General features: G+C 47.2%; 1 protein-coding gene across 2 annotated transcripts in view; it reads right to left on the minus strand.

Annotated features, from left to right (window-relative positions):
* Positions 1-20,413, minus strand: part of PPP1R14D (protein phosphatase 1 regulatory inhibitor subunit 14D) — a 28,547-nt gene that overhangs the window by 4,271 nt on the left and 3,863 nt on the right. The window contains exons 2-8 of one of the 2 annotated variants that reach the window (XM_064374859.1): positions 17,829-17,975; positions 12,594-12,713; positions 11,157-11,251; positions 10,577-10,728; positions 9,916-10,194; positions 217-300; positions 10-42 (exon numbers count right to left, since the gene is read on the minus strand). In XM_064374859.1, coding sequence (XP_064230929.1) covers positions 10-42; positions 217-300; positions 9,916-10,170 — 372 coding nt within the window. In that variant the 5' untranslated portion in view covers positions 10,171-10,194; positions 10,577-10,728; positions 11,157-11,251; positions 12,594-12,713; positions 17,829-17,975. Of the gene's footprint in view, positions 1-9; positions 43-216; positions 301-1,072; positions 1,242-9,915; positions 10,195-10,576; positions 10,798-11,156; positions 11,252-12,593; positions 12,714-17,828; positions 17,976-20,413 lie in introns of those variants that run through there. The other variant, XR_010342045.1, reaches the window with a different exon arrangement.

The raw sequence follows: 20,413 nt of genomic DNA on the forward strand, positions 1-20,413 counted from the left end.
GTCCCTTACCTCTGTGGGGCGGGGGCAGTTCCCGAGAATGGCCTAGATAGGAGAGAGCAAAGAGTGGCCCCAAGTCACAGCACTTGCCCACAAGTTCCCACCAATCTCCCAAGAGTCCTCCCCTCTGGATTGGTTCTCTCCACTCCACCAAAGGAGGCAGAACCTGGGTTCCTGGGTTCCCCTTGACCCAAGGCCAGCTTCTAGCCCCCATCCTACCTCCAACTGAGTCTTCTGCTCCTCTGTGGATAGATCCATGAGAGCCTCCAGGTCAATCTCTGGCTCAGAAGGGGTTGCTTGATCCTGTTTAGAAATCACATGGGTCTCAGAGGGGCCTGACCAGCTAGTGCTGGAATGAAAGTAACTGTCAGGGACTCAACCCACCTCTCTCCAAATTCCCATGGTTACACTTTCTCCTCACTCAGAACACCCATTCAGTTTTCCATTCAACAGTAATTTACTAAACATTTACTATATTTTGGCCAGGTGAGGTGCCTGATGCCTGTTATCCCAGCACTTGGGAGGCCAAGGCAGGTGGATCACCTGAGGTCAGAAGTTCGAGACTAGCCTGGCCAACATGGTGAAACCCTATCTCTACTAAAAATACAAAAATTAGGGCCGGGCGCGGTGGCTCATGCCTGTAATCCCAGCACTTTGGGAGGCCGAGGCGGGTGGATCACAAGATCAAGAGATCGAGACCATCCTGGTCAACATGGTGAAACCGTATCTCTACTAAAAATACAAAAAATTAGCTGGGCATGGTGGCGCGTTCCTGTAATCCCACCTACTCAGGAAGCTGAGGCAGGAGAATTGCCTGAACCCAGGAGGCGGAGGTTGTGGTGAGCCAAGATCGCGCCATTGCACTCCAACCTGGGTAACAAGCGAAACTCCGTCTCGAAAAAAAAAAAAAAACAAACAAACCAGGCGCAGTGGCTCATGCCCGTAATCCCAGCACTTTCGGAGTCCGGAGGCAGGTGGATCATTTGAGGTCAGGAGTTTGAGACTAGCCTGGCCAACATGGTGAAATGCCGTCCCTACTAAAAATAAAAAATTAGCTGAGTGTGGTTGTGCATACCCATAATCCCAGCTACTCCAGCAGCTGAAGAAGGAGAATTGATTGAATCCGGGAGGCAGAGGTGGTGAGTAAGGAGACCCAGGCATCTAGGATCACCTCCCGCTTGACTCCCACACTGCATTTCAATAGAAGAAAAGGCTTGCCGACTGGCGCCTCCTAAATCACCTTCCTGTAAATAGCAGGCATGGTGTGAAGGAATCCTTCCAGAAGACATTGTTTTTACTTAAACAAGATCAAACCCCCACCCTACTCCATTGATCAAGACCCTTTCATATGTGATTTCTAAAACTGTAAACCCAAGACCCTTTCACTTGTAATTTCTAAGGCTGTGAACCTAAGATTCTTTCATGTGTAATATCTAGAGTGTAAGCCTATAGAAAGGCAGAGCTTCTCTTTGTTAGAGGAGGTTGGTCATTTAGACAAATTGTTGCCTGGCTCCAAGCCGTAATAATAATAAACACCTCGGTGTTCCAGAGGTCTGTTTCTTACAGCTGCTCCCGCTTCAGTTGCAGTGAGCAGATCGCACCACTGCACTAGCCTGGGTGAAAGATATGAACAGACACCCCACAGAAGATGTATAGATGGACAGTAAGTACATGAAAAGATACTCAACATCATATGTCATTCGGGAATTGGAAATTGAAACATTCAAGTCATTCATTGCTGGTGGCAATGCAAAATGGTATGGCTACTTTGGAAGACGGTTCGGTGGTTTCTTACAAAACTAAAAAAATTTTTTTGAGACAAATTCTTGCTTTGTCACCCAGGCTGCAGTGCAGAGGCATGATCAAGGCTCACTGCAGCCTTGACCTACCATACTCAAGGGATGCTTCCACTTCAACCTCCCAAGCAGCTGGGACAACAGGTGTATACCACCACACCCAGCTAATTTTTTATTTTTTGTAGAGACAGAAGTCTCAATATGTTGTCCAGGCTGGTCTCAAACTCCTGGTCTCAAGTGATCCTCCCACCTCCGCCTCCCAAAGTGCTGGGATTACAGGCATTAGCCACCATGACTGGCCCTAAACACACTCTTACCTTGCAATCCATTAATTGCACTCTTTGCTATTTACCCAAATGAGATAAGAACACATTAACAGGTCAGGCGCAGTGGCTCATGCCTGTAATCCCAGCACTTTGGAAGGCTGAGGCTGGTGGATTGCTTTAGGTCAGAAGTTTGAGACACAGTTTAGTGCCACTTTCTTGATTGATGCGAAGGCCCACAGTTGCTTTTGCATTATTAGCACAAACATCAACACAGTGAAAAAGGCAAACAAAATCTTAGTGTTGGCCAGGTGCGCTGTAATCTCGGCACTTTGGGAGGCCAAGGCAGGTGGATCACTTGAGGTCAGGAGTTCGAGACCAGCCTGGCCAACTTGGTGAAACCCCCGTCTCTACTAAAAATACAAAAATTAGCCAGGTGTGGTGCCATGTGCCTGTAATCTCAGCTCCTCAGGAGGCTGAGGCAGGAGAATTGCTTGAACTCAGGAGGTAGAGGTTGCAGTGAGCTGAGATCGTGCACCACTGCACTCCAACCTGAGTGACAGAGCAAGACTCTGTCTCAAAAATAATAATCTTGCCGGACATGGAGGCTCATGCCCATAATTCCAGCACTTTGGGAGGCTAAGACAGGTGGATCACTCAAGGTCAGGGGTTTGAGACCAGCCTGGATAACACGGTGAAACCCCATTTCTACCAAAAATACAAAAAATTAGCCAGGCATGGTGGTACGTGCCTGTAATCCCAGCTACTCAGGAGACTGAGGCAGGAGAATTGCTTGAACCCAGGAAGTGGAGGTTACAGTGAGCTGAGATCATGCCATTGCACTCCAGCTCAGGAAACAAGGACAAAACTCCATCTCAAAAAAAAAAAAAAAAATATATATATATATATATACATATATATGTTTGTGTTATTATGAAAGTAATCACAGAACCTCTGAAAGAGTTCTTGGGAACCTCCATGGGTCACCAGACCACACTTCAAGAACTGATATGTTATCCATTTTTCTGTTGGGATTTTCAGTTTTTTCTTACTGATTTAAGAACTCTCTTTTTAAATTATTAAATTCAGATTAACCCTAGATTCCACATATGATGAAAGTATCTATTATGTTGGAGGGGTGTTGCTAGGGAAATAGGTGTATGTGTTTACAGAGTTGAATCTAATGGTATTTTCCAGTGTGTACTGCTTTTTTTTTTTTTTTTAAGACAGGTTCTTGCTCTGTAGCCCAGGCTGGAGTTCAGTGGTGCAATTGCGGCTCACTGCAGCCTCAATTTCCCGGGCTCCAACAAGAGTAGCTGGGGTTTCACCATGTTGCCCAGGCTGGTCTCTAACCCCTGGGCTCAAGTAATCCACCCACCTCGGCCTCCCAAAGTGTTGGGATTGCAGGTGTGAGCCACCCTGCCCAGTCACTTCTTTTTTTTTTTTTTTTTGAGACAGAGTCTCACTCTGTCGCCCAGGCTGGAGTGCAGTGGTGTGATCTCAGCTCACTGCAACCTTGCCTCTGGGGTTCAAGCGATTCTCCTGCCTCAGCCTTCTGAGTAGCTGGGATTATGGGCACCTGGCCTCACGTCCAGCTAATTTTTTTACTTTTAGTAGAGACAGGGGGTTTCACTGTGTTGGCCAGGCTGGTCTTGAATTCCCGACCTCATGATCCGCCTGCCTCTACTTCCCAAAGTGCTGGGATTTCAAGCAAGAGCTACTGTGCCCAGCCATATTTTATTTATTATTATTATTATTTTTGAGATGGAGTCTTGCTCTGTTGCCCAGGCTGGAGTGCAGTGGTGTGATCTCAGCTCACTGCAACCTCCACCTCCTGGGTTCAAGCAATTCTCCTGACTCAACTTCCCGGAGTGCTAGGACTACAGGCGGAGGTTGCAGTGAGTGGAGATCGCACCATTGTACTCCAGCCTGGGCGACAAGAGCAAAACTCCATCTCAAAAAGTAAAATAATGGACTGCCACTGCAATCTGATGTTGACAATATGGGCTCACATCACAGTCTAAATACTCTTGCCCCAAATAATTTTTGAACTCTCAGAAAATAAACAGGTGTATATAACCCCTACTGAGATGAACAAATGTGAAACATGTGACTCTATGTCACGTAGGGTGGTTTCCTGGAAGCTGCTGCCTGACTTGCTCCCTTTCTTTTTTTTTTCTTTTTTTTGAGATGGAGTTTCACTCGTTACCCAGGCTGGAGTGCAATGGCGCGATCTCGGCTCACCGCAACCTCCGCCTCCTAGGTTCAGGCAATTCTCCTGCCTCAGCCTCCTGAGTAGCTGGGATTACAGGCATGCGCCACCATGCCCAGCTAATTTTTTGTACTTTTAGTAGAGACGGGGTTTCACCATGTTGACCAGGATGGTCTCGATCTCTTGACCTCGTGATCCACCCGCCTCGGCCTCCCAAAGTGCTGGGATTACAGGTGTGAGCGACTGCGCCTGGCGTTTTTTTTTTTTTTTTTTGAGACAGAGTCTCACTCTCTCACCCAGGCTGGAGTGTGCAGTGGTACGATCTCGGCTCACCACAACCTCCGCCTCCTGGGTTCAGGCAATTCTCCTGCCTCAGCCTCCTGAGCAGCTGGGATTACAGGCACGCGCCACTATGCCCAGCTAATTTTTTTTGTATTTTTAGTAGAGACGGGGTTTCACCATGTTGACCAGGATGGTCTCGATCTCTTGCCCTTGTGATCCACCTGCCTCGGCCTCCCAAAGTGCTGGGATTACAGGCGTGAGCCACCGCGCCCGGCCCCCTTTTTTTTTTTTTTTTGAGACGGAGTTTCACTTTTGTTACCCAGGCTGGAGTGCAATGGCGTGATCTTGGCTCACTGCAACCTCTGCCTCCTGGGTTCAGGCAATTCTCCTGCCTCAGCCTCCTGAGTAGCTGGGATTACAGGCACGCGCCACCACGCCCAGCTAATTTTTGTATTTTTAGTAGAGACGGGGTTTCACCATGTTGACCAGGATGGTCTCGATCTCTTGACCTCGTGATCCATCCGCCTTGGCCTCCCAAAGTGCTGAGATTACAGGCATGAGCCACCGCGCCCGGCCCCAAAATGCTTTGTACTGATTACTTTGGGGCATTTAGTGCTTCTTTTTTTTTTTTTTTTTTTTTTTTTTTGAGGCAGAGGGCAACTCGCTCCCTTTCTTACCTCTTCTCCATACCCAGGTCCCTTACTCCTGACATCTCCATCAGGGAGACCAGCAATGAAATAAGGCTCAGGTGAACTGACAATTGTTTTTCTTTTTTTAATAGAGACAATTAAGTTAAACACAAATGTGTGTTTCACACATTCATTGACAATATCTTTTTTTTTTTTTTGCTTTGTCACCTAGGCTGGAGTACAGTGGCACAATCATGGCTCACTGCAGCCCTGACCTCCCAGGCTCAAGCAATCCTCCCACCTCAGTCTCCCAAGTAGCTGGGACCACAGGCACACACCACCACACCCTGCTAATTTTTTTTTTTTTTGAACAGGGTTTCACCATGTTATCCAGGCTAATCTCAAACTCCTGGGCTCAAGCAATTTGCCCACCTCAGCCTCCCAAAGTGCTGACATTATAGGCGTCAGCCACTGTGCCCAGCTGATGATACTTTTTTTAAGTCAAAAGTTTAATAGAATCATTACTTAAAATGTTGCTACATCAAAAAGAAAACTACAGGAAAGGAATGTTTCAAAACTCTGAGGTGGTCAACTGTATCCCCTGCTAATGTGAACATTAGATTTATCCCCAAGGCAGTGACTGGTGACCTTGGCTGGAGCTCTCAACAGAGTGGTGGAAGCAGAAGCCAGATTCCAGTGGATTGAGTGATGACAGGTAGGGAAGAAGTAAATAAGGCTGTGAGTGTCAACAAGTCCTTTAAGGAGTTTGGCTCTAAAGTGAAAAAGAAATAGGGGATGGTAGGCCAGGCGTGGTGGTTCACACCTATAATCTCAGCACTTTGGGAGGCCGAGGTGGGTGGATCACCTAAAGTCAGTAGTTTGAGACCAGCCTGGCCAACATGGTGAAACCCCATCTCTACTAAAAATACAAAAAATTAGCCAGGTGTGGTGGCAGGCACCTGTAATGCCAGCTACTCACGAGGCTGAGGCAGAATTGCTTGAACTTGGGAGGCCGAAGTTGCAGTGAGCCAAGATTGCGCCATTGCACTCCAGTCTGGGTGACAAGAATGAAACTCCATCTCACAAAAAGAAAAAAGAGGCCAGGCGCGGTGGTTCACACCTGTAATCCCAGCACTTTGGGAGGCTGAGGCGGGTGGATCTTACAAGGTCAAGAGATCGACACCATCCTGGCCAACATGGTGAAACCCCATCTCTACTAAAAATCCAAAAAAAAAAAAAAAAAAATTAGCCAGGCGTGGTGGTGCATGCCTATAGTCCCAGCTACTTGGGATGCTGAGTCAGGAGAATCACTTGAACCTGGGAAGTGGAGGATGCAGTGAGCCAAGATCATGCCACAGCACTCCAGCCTGTGTAATGGAGTGAGACTCTGTCTTGAAAAAAAAAAAAAAGAAGAAGAAGAAGAAATAGAGGGGATGGTAACTAAAGGGGTGCATGTTGGGCAAGGGTCTCCACAAAATAGGAGAAACCCATGCATGTTTAAGTCCCTGCTTAGAAGGCAAATCTGCCGGGCGTGGTGGCTCACGCCTGTAATCCCAACGCTTTGGGAGGCCGAGGCGGGTGGATCATGAGGTCAAGAGATCGAGACCATCCTGGTCAACATGGTGAAACCCCGTCTCTACTAAAAATACAAAAAAAATTAGCTGGGCATGGTGGTGCATGCCCGTAATCCTAGCTACTCAGGAGGCTGAGGCAGGAGAATTGCCTGAACCCAGGAGGCAGAGGTTGCAGTGAGCAGAGGACCACTGCACTCCAGCCTGGGTAACAAGAGCGAAACTCGGTCTCAAAAAAAAAAAAAAAAAGGCGGCAAATCCATGCTCTACCTCCAGGCAACAGGAGCTCTAGGACCCTAAGTCTGTTTGCATCCCCAGACTTGACCCCACACTGGGCTGCACATCCAGGAAGAAGAGGTAGAGCCCTCCAACAAAGGAAGGTTTGTCCTCATGATACTAAACAAGCGTTGCATTCTTAGATGCTTTTCCACTGCTGCTGTCCAAGGTGGGTGTTTGAGGTAGAGCCCTGGTGGGTGGGCAGGGGCTCTGCACAGAACTGAAATGGAGCAGTGTAAGGCTGGAGACTGTGCTGCCTTGACCTCTACCCAAGATGACCAACCACCTGGGGCTTCCCCAGCCACTTAACTGCTTCCTGCTGAGAAGAGCAGGGATTGGGAGAGAAACCACCACCTGGCACCTTTGGACAATTGCCATGGCAACCATAGGCCAGGCATTTTATTCCAGTCATTGCCTGGGAGTGGTCCTCCCACATGTCTTGTTTTCTGTGTTACAAGTTTATTACTGTATGACCTCCAGCCCTCCACTTTCATCTTGCAAAACAAAGTTCTTTAGCTACCATCAGTCTTTCCCTGATGCCTGGAAGGATTTGCCCTGGAGTGTCTGAAATTGGAGACTTTATGCAAGCGCACAACAAACAATCTGAAATTGAAACTGATACAGTAGAGGGTGCTGGAACTAGTGAGGGGCAGTGGATGTGTCCAGCAGATACAGGCCAAGACAGTTTGCCTCCCAGCTCCAAGGCGTCTCCCTACCCTCTATGAGTGGGCTTGGGAGGTAGATGCTTGGGATGCTGCAAGGGACATGGTCAACAACTTGACCAAACTGACACACAACCCAGTTAGTTTCAAGATAGACTGGGCCACATCAATCATTCTTCCCCACCTCCAACCCTAGGACTGTGGATAACCCTTACCCACAGGAATTACAGGGCCCTGCTGCCCCAAAAAGGTAGGATCTGAGTCAACAAGAAGGAGAAACAAGGACACATACTTTGAGATCTTGGCTAGCTTGGTGTATGGTTCTCAGCCCAGCTACACATTAGAACCAACTGTGGAGCTTATAAAAAATGCTCAGTATCTGGACTCCACTGTAGATTTAAATTCAGTTGAGGAGCTGGGGCATCTGGCTTTTTTCCTTTAGTATTTCAGGTGTGGAGAACCATTGGTTGCTCAAATAAGTGGCCAGGCTCCACAGCTGGTCCCATGGCTTCAGCATGGACAGTGCGGGACTACTGGTGTGACCTTGGGTAAGTTATTCAACATCAGTAAACCTCCATTCCCTCAGCTGTAAAACAGTACCTGCTGGCCAGGCATGGTGGCTCACACCTATAATCCCAGCACTTTGGGAGGGCAAAGTTGGAGGATGGTTCGAGCCCAGGAGTTCAAGACCAATCTGGGCAACATAGCGAGACTCCATCTCTTAAAAAAAAAAAAAAAAGGGCCGGGCGCGGTGGCTCACATCTGTAATCCCAGCACTTTGGGAGGCTGAGGCGGGTGGGTCACGAGGTCAAGAGATTGAGATCATCCTGGCCAACATGGTGAAACCCCGTCTCTACTAAAAATACAAAAATTAGCTGGGCATGGTAGTCCCAGATACTTGGGAGGCTAAGGCAGGAGAATTGCTTGAACCTGGGAGGCAGAGGCTGCAGTGAGCCGAGATCGCGCCACTGCACTCCAGCCTGGCGCCTGGCAACAGAGCAAGACTCTGTCTCAAAAAGAAAAAAAAAAAGCAGTACCTGCTTAATGGAGTTGTGGGGAGGATTAAACGAAAGGATGCGTGTTATTTTCGGCACCTGGCACTGTGGCTAGCCAATACTTAAGTGTTCAAAACGCTATTCTTATTGCTGGAGCAGCAGTTGTTACTTCTCTGGAATCCAGGTTTGAAGGTATATAAGAAAGTGCCATTTCCAGTGACCAGGGGCCAAGAACTGTCCTTTTCCCAGGCATTGAGGGGTGTCAATCAGAGCCAGGGTCAAGGATTGCTTTCGTCCTGGTATTGGCACTCAACTCTGGTTACTCTTGACATTCTAGTCCCATGCTGTCCATTCTGAAATAGTGAAAATGTTCTATATTCGTGCTGACAGCACAGTAGTCACTAGCCACATGGGGCTATTTAACACTTGCAATGTGGCCCATGTGACTGGGGAACTGAATAATTTTATTAAATTATAATTCATTTAAACTCAAACAGCTACACATGGCTGATCGCCACAGTATTGGAAAATGTAGCTCTAGGCCACGCACGGTGGCTCATGCTTGTAATCTCAGCACTATGAGAGGCCGAGGCAGGCAGACTGTTTGAGCCCAGGAGGTCAAGACCAGCCTGGACAACATGGCAAAAACCCATCTCTACAAGAAAATAAAAAAAAAAAAAATTTGCCAGGTGTGGTGGCACGCACCTGTAATCCCAGCTACTCAGGAGGCTGAGGTGGGAGGATGACTTGAACCTGGCAGGCGGGGGTTGCAGTGAGCTGAGACTGCATTACTGCATTCCAGGCTGTGCAACAGAGCAAGAGTTTGTCTCAAAAAAAGAATGAAAGAAAAAGAAAACAAAAGAAAAGAAAACGTAGCTCTAGACATGTTTGTGTGTTGAGGATGGGACTAAACAGAGATATAAAATGTTGAAAAATACTCTGACCAAGCATTTTCCCTTCTACTATCTCATTTCAGCCTCAGAAAGTCCTATAAAGGAGACATAACAGCCCTATTTTATAGATTAGGATGTTAAAAGACCTTCCCCAGATAACAAAGAGTGTTAGAGGCACAGCCAAGCCTAGAGGGAGGCAGACTTCCGGATGATGCTTTTTCCTTTCATCAGTTACAAAAGCTTTCCCTTCACAGAAGCACCTCACATCCGCCCTCCAGTTCCTGTGAAGTTCTCAGCCCCAGGCCCCCATTTCCTCCCGCTCTCCCCTGTTCTACCCACCTGGAAGAGCTCCTGCACCTGAGCATCGACCCATTGCTCCATCTCCAGCCAGCGCTGGAGCTGGCCCCGGTCATACTTCACCGTCAGGCGGCTGGGTCTCCGGGACCTGGGTAGCTTGGAGGGGTCTGGGTGGGACTTGGACTCTGAGTCTGTGGATGATGTTCTCCTCCTCCCAGAAGCCCAATGGACCTTCTTACATGGGTTCTCCCCGTCCGGACTGGGAGATGTGCAGGAAGCAGGGCTTGAAGACAGCATGGAAGGATTGGCCTGGGCAAGGAGCTGTGAAAAACCACCGGTTCAGAGCAGGGCCACAGAGAGAAGTGAGGAGACAGAGAACAGGAGAGGCCAGTAGGGAAGAAAGGAAGGCAGGAGGAGGGCTAAGGCTCCCAGGGAGGGGCAAGGGCAAAGATCAATAAGGCTTTGGTGCTGGAAACGCCAGTCTCCTGGCTCCTCACTGCCAGCCAGTGAGTGGCACTCCAGAGCCGTGCCCCAGCTTCCTTTTCAGCAGCTTCTGGGGCCCAAAGTGGTATAAACTGCAGATGAGCAAAGGTCAAGAGGCTGCCATGCCCAGGGAGGAGGAAGCGGCCCTGGTCCTGAAGGGTACAGGGCTCTAATCACTGGTTTACAGCCAGCTCTGGAACAGGACCTGAGTTGTTCTCACCTGAGATCCCTGAGATCCCTCTGTATCCCACCTTCCTGGGGCTAGATCCACGCTGGGTTCCGAGAAGCTGTGGTCAAATTCCGCAGAAGCAGGGTCCCTGGCTGGCAGGGATTTTTGCCCAGAGTGTGGCACTGCTGGGGGCAGAGTCCCAGCTGGTGGATAGAGTTGGAGGTCGGTTATCCATGGCTCCCATGGAACCAGTGCCCCCAGCGTCTGGGTGTGCCTGAATGTAAATTGCTATCAGCCTGGCCTATAAAAGCAGTTTGCCTGCTTGTAAAGGCAAATTTATCAAGCCCAGTCTACCATGCCTGCTCCCCTGAGGCAACTGCTTAGGAAGCCATGTTTATTACCACGTGACCCTCCCCTGATTGTTGTACTTCCTGATACAGAGAAAACCTGCAGACCTCACTTATACACAGGTGTCAAGGACTAATACTTCTAGGCATATACACCTGCATTCTAAAGGCAGGGTATTTTTATATAGTCTTTTGTAATGAAAATTTCTAAACTTTTAAAAAAAGTAACAGAACAGAAGAAAGCTGTAATTTTTTTAAACATGGGCCCGGGTGCGGTGGCTCACGTCTGTAATCCCGGCACTTTGGGAGGACGAGGCGGGTGGACTGCTTGAGCTTCGGAGTTCAAGACCAGCCTGGGCAACATGGTGAAATTCTGTCTCTACCAAACAAACAAACAAAACAAAAAATTAGCTGGGCATGATGGTGTGCACCTGTGGTTCCAGCTGCTTAGGAGGCTGAGGTGAAAAGATCACTTGGACCCAGGTGGAGTTTGTGAGGCAGGAAAATTGTGTCTGGAAGCAGGGAACCTAAGGCTGATTCACTCTGACTTCCTAGAACTAAAATGAAATTTTTAAAAACACAACTTTCCATGCCTATCTAACAAAAGGACCAAAGGCTACTTACTGCCTTTGCAAACCGTCCCCTGTTCTGGGGCACAGATGGGAAACTGAAAGTACTTCTGATTGATTGCTGTGCACAACCAATCAGACTGATTGCAGGCCACTACTTCATTTACATAGGGTGTAGACCAAGTAACCAATGGGAAACTTCTATAGAGTATTTAGATCCCCCAAAATTCTGTAAAGGGGCTTTTGAGCCCCTGTGCTCAGCCAGCTGCTACACTGTGGAATGTACTTTCATTTTTTCTTTCTTTCTTTTTTTTGATTGAGACGGAGTTTCACTCGTTGCCCAAGTTGGAGTGCAGTGGCACGATCTCGGCTCACTACAACCTCCACCTACCTGGTTCAAGCGATTCTCCTGCCTCAGCCTCCTGAGTAGCTGGGATTACAGGCACATGCCACCATGCCTGACTAATTTTTGTATTTTTGGTAGAGATGGGGTTTCACCATGTTAGACAGGATGATCTGGATCTCTTAACCTTGCGATCCACCCAACCTTGGCCTCCCAAAGTGCTGGGATTACAGACATGAGCCACCACGCCCAGCCTATACTTTCATTTTCAATAAATCTCTGCTTTTGTTGCTTCATTCTTTTCTTGCTTTGTGCGTTTTGTCCAATTCCTTGTTCAAAACACCAAGAACCTGGACACCCTCCATGGGCAAATTCGCAGTGAACCAACATGGCACAACTGCACTCCAGCCTGGGTGACAGAGTGAGACCCCATCTCAATAATAATAATAATAAAGTTCTGCTGTCACAGTCTTGGAATTTTTTTCATTTAAAAAAGGAAAAAAATATTTTTAAAAATGGGTGGGCACAGTGGCTCACACTTGTAATCCCAACACTTTGGGAGGCCAAAGTGGGAGGATCACTTGAGCTCAGGAGTTTGAGACTAGTCTGGGTAACACAGGAATCTGCATCTCTACAAAAATTTTTTAAAAATTAGCTAGGCATAGTAGCTGGTGCCTGTGGTCCCGTCTACACAGGAGGCTAATGTGGAAGGATCACTGGAGCTCAGGAGTTCAAGACCAGCCTAGGCAATACGACAAGACCCCATCTCTACAAAACATAAAAAATTAGCCAGACATGGTGGTACACACCTGTAGTCCCAGCAATCTGGGAGGCTGAGTTGGGAGGATTGTTTCAACGTGAGAGGTAGATGCTGCAGTGAACTGTGATCAGGCCACTGCACTCCAGCCTGGGCAACAGCTAGACCCTGTCTAAAAAAATAAAAGAAAAGAAAATTAACAGCTCAGAAGGGCAAGCAAATGAAAAACAATTTCTCTCCTATCCCAGAGGGAACCCTCACCCACACCTTCTGTTTTTTGTTCTCCTGTGGTCATCATTATCCCCTTATGTAATATCTTTGTGAATTTGTCAATTAGACAGTATCTCTTATCTCCTCAATATTTTGAGAATTTAACTCACACTAACTTATGCCCCGTATTTTCCATGTTCCAATTTTTTTATATATTTCTTTTTAGGTCTTGTAGTAGTTGCCTTTATGATGAGTTTCTGTTTCCATTATATTGACTTCAACCATAATACATTGACTCCTAAAAGAAAGCTTTAGAAAGCTGGGCGCGGTGGCTCATGCCTGTAATCCCAGCACTTTGGGAGGCCAAGGCGGGTAGATCACGAGGTCAAGAGATCGAGACCATCCTGGTCAACATGGTGAAACCCCGTCTCTACTAAAAATACAAAAAATTAGCTGGGCATGGTGGCACATGCCTGTAATCCCAGCTACTCAGGAGGCTGAGGCAGGAGAATTGCCTGAACCCAGGAGGCGGAGGTTGCGGTGAGCCGAGATCGCGCTATTGCACTCCAGCCTGGGTAACAAGAGCGAAACTCCGTCTCAAAAAAAAAAAAGAAAGAAAGCTTTAGAAAAAGCCCAATGGGCTGCGTGTGGTGGCTCACACCTGTAATCCCAGTGCTTTAGGAAGCCCAGGCAGGAAGACTGCTTGAGGCCAGTAGTTCCAGACCAGCCTGGGCAACATAGCGAGATCTTATCTCCATTAAAAAAATGTAAAAAATGAAGACCAGGCACAGTGGCTCACATCTGTAATCCCAGCACTTTGGGAGGCCGAGGAAGGTGGATCACCTTAGGTCAGGAGATTGAGACCAGGCTGTCCAACATGGTGAAACCCCATTTCTACTAAAAATATAAAAAATTAGCTGGGCGTTGTGGTGGGTGCCTGTAATCCCAGCTACTTGAGAGGCTGAGGCAAGAGAAGTGCTTGCATGTGGGAGGCGGAGGTTGCAGTGAGCCAAGAGCATGCCATTGCACTCCAGCCTGGGTGACAGTAGTGAAACTGCGCCTCAAAACAAACAAACAAACAAGAACAAGGAACTTATAATCTAGTGGGAAAATAAACAAACATTAATCAACTAATCAAATCAATATAAAATTGCAATCTCATTTAGTTATTTGAAGAAAAGTAGAAGGTGCTATTTGAATGTCTAATGAAGGTGTAACCTGGAGAGTGATAACATCTGTACTGAGCTCTGACAGATGAGTAGGAGTTAACCTGGCCTAGGAGCCAGGAGGATGGGCCTGGCAGAATGCAGATCACATGCAAAGGCCCTGTGATAGAAGGGAGATAGAACAAGGGACTAAGAGGGTCAATGGGGCTAGAACAGAGGGAGGAGGGAGGGAAAAGTGAGGCAGGAGAAAGAGTTGAGGTACCCATGCAGGGCCCTGTAAGCCACATTGAGGAATTTTGTCTCCCTGTTAAGGGCATTGGGCAGTCACTGCAGAGTCTTCAGCAATGGTACTTAGGCAAGTTGACATGTCCAGATTCAAATTTCCAAACAAACACTGTGGCTGTTGTACAGAAAGACAATGTGAGAGCACAGAAGGGCTGGTAGAGACCAGTTAGAAGGCCATTGTGGTAGGGCTTGTAGGGGAGGTGGTGCTGTCAATGGCAAGAAGCAGGCAGACTGGAGAATAATTTAGGAGGTAACAGTTAACAGATATTGACTGGTAATGGGCTGGGGACACACAACATGCAAACTTTATAAAAGCCTACACAGGGATAGACAGATTCATGCATGCAGCCTCCGTGAACGTGTTTCATCTGTAAACAGAGGGTTGGTAGGATTCTATATGAGCACACACCATGAAGCTTGATGGTACACTAATGAGTGATGTCCATTATTTATAGCAAGAGGCTCCTTACTGATATCCTTTCAACTTAGCACTGACCCACATCTCCTCCCCAGCCTGTTGGTGCCACCATTCATCAGTAAGTTTGCCCAAAGATAAGGGAGCTCAAGATCCAAGACGAGATGAGAGAGAAAAGCCACCAGAACCACACAGCCACCTCAGGGCAGAAAAACAAAGAGGGCAGGGGCCTGAGCAGGGAGAAAGGTGTCTGCCTGCTCTCCTGGCCTGGGCCAGGTCTAGTGCTGAGATAAAATGGGCAGCAGACAGACCCCAGCAGAACCACGCTGCTCTTAAATGCCTTTTCTTTTATTAAAAATTTTATTGTAGGAGAAAAACATGTGTATTTTAGAAACTTTTCTACATTTTCTAAAACATGGTTGGGCACAGTAGTTCATGCTTGTAATCCCAGCATGTTGGGAGGCTGAGGTGGGTAGATTACCTGAGGTCAGGAGTTCAAGACCATCCTAGGAAACATGGTGAAACCCCATTTCTACCAAAAATACAAAAAAAATTAGCTGGGTGTGGTAGCGCATACCTGTAATCCCAGCTACTCGGGAGGGTGAGGCTGAGGCAGAAGAATCCCTTGAGCCCAGGAAGCAGAGGCTGCAGTGAACCGAGATCGCGCCACTGCAATCCAGCCTGGGCAACAGAGCAAGACTCCATATAAAAAAAAAAATTATTTTTAAACATTCAAAATTTCCCATAATCCCACCAGACAAAAACCACCACCTCTAACATTCTGACAAGTTTCTTTCTTGTCTATTTTTTTCTAGTCTTTTTTCCTGTGTGTGTATGTATGTATATCTTTTTTTTTTTGAGATGGAGTCTTGCTCTGTCGCCCAGGCTGGAGTGCACTGGTGCAATCTCAGCTCACTGCAACCTCTGCCTCCCTGGTTTAAGCTATTATCTTGCCTTAGCCTCTGAAGTAGCTGGGACTACAGGTATCTGCCACCACACCCAGCTAATTTTTGTATTTTTAGTAGAGATAGCATTTTACCATGTTGGCAGGCTGGTCTTGAACTCCTGACCTCAAGTGATTCACCGAACTTGGCCTCCCAAAGTGCTGAGATTACAGGCATGAGCCACTGCACCCACCCCTCTATGCATATGTATTTAACATAAACACTATATACAGTTATTTGGAAAACTTTAAAATTAGTATGATTATTTAAGAAATGAGTTTTTATTTTTATTTATTTATTTTTTTGAGACAGAGTTTCGCTCTTGTTACTCAGGCTGGAGTGCAATGGCGCAATCTCCACTCACCGCAACCTCTGCCTCCTGGGTTCAGGCAATTCTCCTGCCTCAGCCGCCTGAGTAGCTGGGATTACAGCCACGCGCCATCATGCCCAGCTAATTTTTTGTATTTTTAGTAGAGATGGGTTTCACCATGTTGACCAGGATGGTCTCGATCTCTTGACCTCGTGATCCACCCGCCTCAGCCTCCCAAAGTGCTGGGATTACAGGCTTGAGCCACCGCGCCCAACCGAAATGAGTTTTTAAAATGATGTGCTCATTGTGGAGAACTCTAAAATACAAATGAATAAAGAAAAGTATAAATTATCTGTTTGGTGTATTTATTTTCCTTTTTTTTTTCCATATATTGTTTGGGTTTTCACAAAATTAAATCATTTTCATGAGCCGGGCACAGTGGCTCACACTTGTAATCCCAGCACTTTGGGACGCTGAGGCGGGTGGATCACGAGGTCAAGAGATCGAGACCATCCTGGTCAACATGCTGAAACCCCGTCTCTACTAAAAATACAAAAAATTAGCCGGGCGTGGTGGCAGGCACCTGTAATCCTAGCTACTAGGGAGGCTGAGGCAGGAGAATCACTTGAACCTGGGAGGCAGAGGTTGCAGTGAGCCAACATCGTGCCATTGCACTCCAGCCTGGGCAACAAGAGCAAAACTCTGTCTGAAAAAAAAAAAGAGTTTAACCGAGCAAAATACAACTGGTAAATTGGGCAGCCTCCTGAGTCAGAGTAGGCTCAGAGATTTGTGAATGGAATAAGGAAACTGATATACAGAAAATGGAAGTGAGGGACAGAAACAGCCAGACTGGTTACAGCTCAGTGTTTTCCTTACTTGAACAGGGTTTGAACAGTTGGCCCCCCTTGACCAAAACTTGTTGTTTGGCACAAGAGTGGGTCACAGGCTGTTTACACTGCCATTTAGGTGATAGTTCATTATGTACAGAGAAACCTTTAGGCCAAACTTAAAATATGTAAGGAGGCAGCTTATGCTAAACTTGGTTTAACAGGGCTGTTGCAGTATGTGAGAGGCACTATCTTTTTGAAATGAAAGTTAAATTGGCTGGGCACAGTGGCTCACACTTGTAATCCCAACACTTCAGGAAGCTGAGGCAGGAAGATGGCTTGAGCCCAGGAGTTAGAGACCAGCCTCAGCAATATGGCGAGACCCTGTCTCTACAAAAAATTAACAAAATTAGCTGGGTGTGGTGCCAAGCACCTGTAGTCTCAATTACTCTGGAGGCTGAGGTGGGAGGATCGCTTGAACTAGGAAGGTCGAGGCTGCAGTGAGCTATGGTCATGCCACAGCACTCCAGCCTGGGCAACAGAGCAAGTCCCTGTCTCAAAAAAATCCTTTTTTTCTGCATAATGAATTAGTGGGCTTTTACTTAGATTATTACAAATAAAGTTTATTCTGGCTGGGCATGGTGGTGGCTCACGCCTGTAATCCCAGCACTTTGGGAGGCCGAGGCGGGCAGATCACCTGAAGTCAGGAGTTCAAGACCAGCCTGGCCAACATGGTGAAACCCCGTATCTACTAAAAATACAAAAATTAGCCAGGTGTGGTGGCGGGCACCTGTACTCCCAGCTACTGGGGAGGCTGAGGCAGGAGAATCGCTTGAACCCAGGAGGCGGAGGTTGCAGTGACCCAAGATGGCGCCATTGCACTCCAGCCTGGGCAACAAGAGCGAGACTTTGTCTCAACAAACAAACAAAACCCTAAAGTTTATTCTGTAAATATATTATCTTTTTCAGTTACTATTGACACATAAACCACCCCAAAATTTAAAAGCTTAAAACAGAAACAGCCATTTATTTGCTAATGATTCTGTAATTTGGGCAGGGCTTAGCCGGGTCAGCTAGTTAGTCTCTGCTGAGGCAACCTGACTGGGGCTAAAGATGCAAGATGGCCTCACCCAGCTCCTTGGTTGAGGCCTGGAGTGGCTGGGAGACAGCGGGCTCTTCTCTTTTCCTTTAGAGTCTCTCATCCTCCAAGGCCTTGCTCTCTTCAGGTGGAATCTCTCTCATGCAGCATAGACAAATTCTTTGCATCACAGCTAGCTCTAAAACAGAAAAAACAAAGCTATGAGATTTCATAAGGCCTGAAAGTCACAGGGCCCCACCTTCTGCCAGGTCCAATTGGACAAAGCAAGTTCCAGATTCAAAGAGAAGGAAAAACAACACCTTCTGGTGAGAGAAGCAGCACACACACACAGGACTGGGAGGCACTGCTGGTGGCCACATTCGCAGACAGTCCACCACTCCTACCTATAGAAACTGCCAGAGCACATCCACTGCAAGGCAGTCGGTGTTCCTCTTCTAACAATGGGGTAAGAACAGAATATTCTCATCAAATCATCCACTCCTAAGAGCAACGATTGGTATTTGTAACATGGCAAATAGGAATGGAACCTGTGGCACAGAGCTTCTCTTCCAAAAGCTTGCAGTAGGAAAGTGAGCTATATGGCCTAAGAAAAGAGTGAGCTATAGGTTGGGCGTGGTGGCTCACGCATGTAATCCCAGAACTCTGGGAGGCCAAGGCAGGTGGATCACGAGGTCAGGAATTCAAGACCAGCCTAAACAAGATGGTGAAACCCCGACTCTACTAAAAATACAAAAATTAGCCAGGTGTGGTGGTAGGTACCTGTAATCCCAGCACTTTGGGAGGCTGAGGCAGGTGGATCACGAGGCCTGGCCAAGATGGTGAAACCTTGTCTCTACTAAAACACAAAAATTAGCCGGGTGTGGTGGTAGGTGCCTGTAATCCCAGCTACTCAGGAGGCCGAGGCAGGAGAATTGCTTGAACCTGGGTGGAGGAGATTGCTGTGAGCTGAGATCACACCACTGCACTTTAGCCTGGGTGATAGAGTGAGACTTCGTCTCAAAAATAAATAAATAAAAAAGAAAGAAAGAAAAAGAGTGAGCTACATGGCCTAAGGAAAGAGCTACAAGGCCTTGGCCGGCCATGATGGCTTATGCCTGTAATCCCAACACTCTGGGAGGCCAAGGCGGATCACTTGAGGTCAGGAGTTCGAGACCAGCCTGGGCAACATGGTGAAACCCAGTCTCCACCAAAAAATAAAAAAGTAAAAAAATTAGCCAGGTGTGGTGGCAGACACCTGCAGTCCCAGCTACTTGGGAGGCTGAGGCAGGAGAATCACTTGAACCTGGGAGGCAGAGGTTGCAGTGAGGCGAGATCATGCCACTGTACTCCAGCCTAGGCAACAAAGTAAGATTCCATCTCAAAAAAAAAAGAAAAAAAAAAAAAGAAAAGAGTAAATTCCCCTTGGGCCTGAAGTGTAGAATTAGAAAACAAAATCATTTGCAAATACTTTGCAGGAAGGCAGCTCAAATCATGGAAAGGGCCTAAGATTGGCAAAGAGACCTGAGGTCTGGAGCTGGCCCTGTGTCTATGAACAAACTAAGGCCAAATCTTTGGGCCTCAGTTTGCTATATGTAAGGGGAAGGATTTTTTTTTTAATGTATTTTTTTAGACACTATATTGCTCAGGCTGGTCTTGAATTCCTGACTTCAAGCAATCCTCCTGCCTTGACCTCCCAAAATGTTGGGACTACATGCATGAGCCATGGTGCCCAGCCAGGGGAAGTCTCCTCTGACAGTTATGATACTCTCTGCCTATGCAAATACTCAATTTCATGAGTCCATCCAGGGAACAGTTGGCCCTGTACAGCTTGCCAAAGAAGTTCTTGAAGATCACTGAGAGTCTGAACAGGTGAGGGACAGATGAAGGCAGGGCTAGAGGAGGGAACCACATGACAGTGTGCAGGGCGGCCTCCTGGAGTTTCATCAGGAAGCTGGCACAGAGCCTAGATCAAGGGCAGCAGTGCCGGGCACGGTGGCTCACGCCTGTAATCCCAGCACTTTGGGAGGCCAAGGTGGGTGGATCACAAGGTCAAGAGATCGAGACCATCCTGGTCAACACGGTGAAACCCCGTCTCTACTAAAAATACAAAAAATTAGCTGGGCATGGTGGTGCATGCCTGTAATCCCAGCTACTCAGGAGGCTGAGGCAGGAGAATTGCCTGAACCCAGGAGGTGGAGGTTGCGGTGAGCCGAGATCGCGCCATTGCACTCCAGCCTGAGTAACAAGAGCGAAACTCCGTCTCAAAAAAAAAAAAAAAGGGGCAGCAGTGGGAAAAGACAAGAGGAGATGAATGTGAGTGATTACTAAGGAAGTCTGTCATCAAATACAGTATGTGGAGGTCATCATGGTGTGTCTTACTCTTCATTATGGAAGCTTCCCATGTTCACTGATGAGAAAACTAGAAAGAAGAAATGTTACCCTATAGTCACCATTCAAATATCATCACTTTCACTACTTTGATGGAATACCTTACAGTCTTTCTTCTCTTCACATGGAGTTTTTCTTTTTGGTATGTAAGAAGCAGCAAAAGGTAGTATGGAAAGTGTGGCTTTTAATGTCAGAAAGACTTCTAATACAATCCTGGCTCTGTCACTCTTTTTTTTTTTTTTTTTTTCC

Source organism: Aotus nancymaae, unplaced genomic scaffold (genome assembly GCF_030222135.1).
Source record: "Aotus nancymaae isolate 86718 unplaced genomic scaffold, 86718_ANA_hifiasm-v0.15.2.pri h1tg000011l, whole genome shotgun sequence".
NCBI classification, from domain to species: Eukaryota; Metazoa; Chordata; class Mammalia; order Primates; family Aotidae; genus Aotus; species Aotus nancymaae.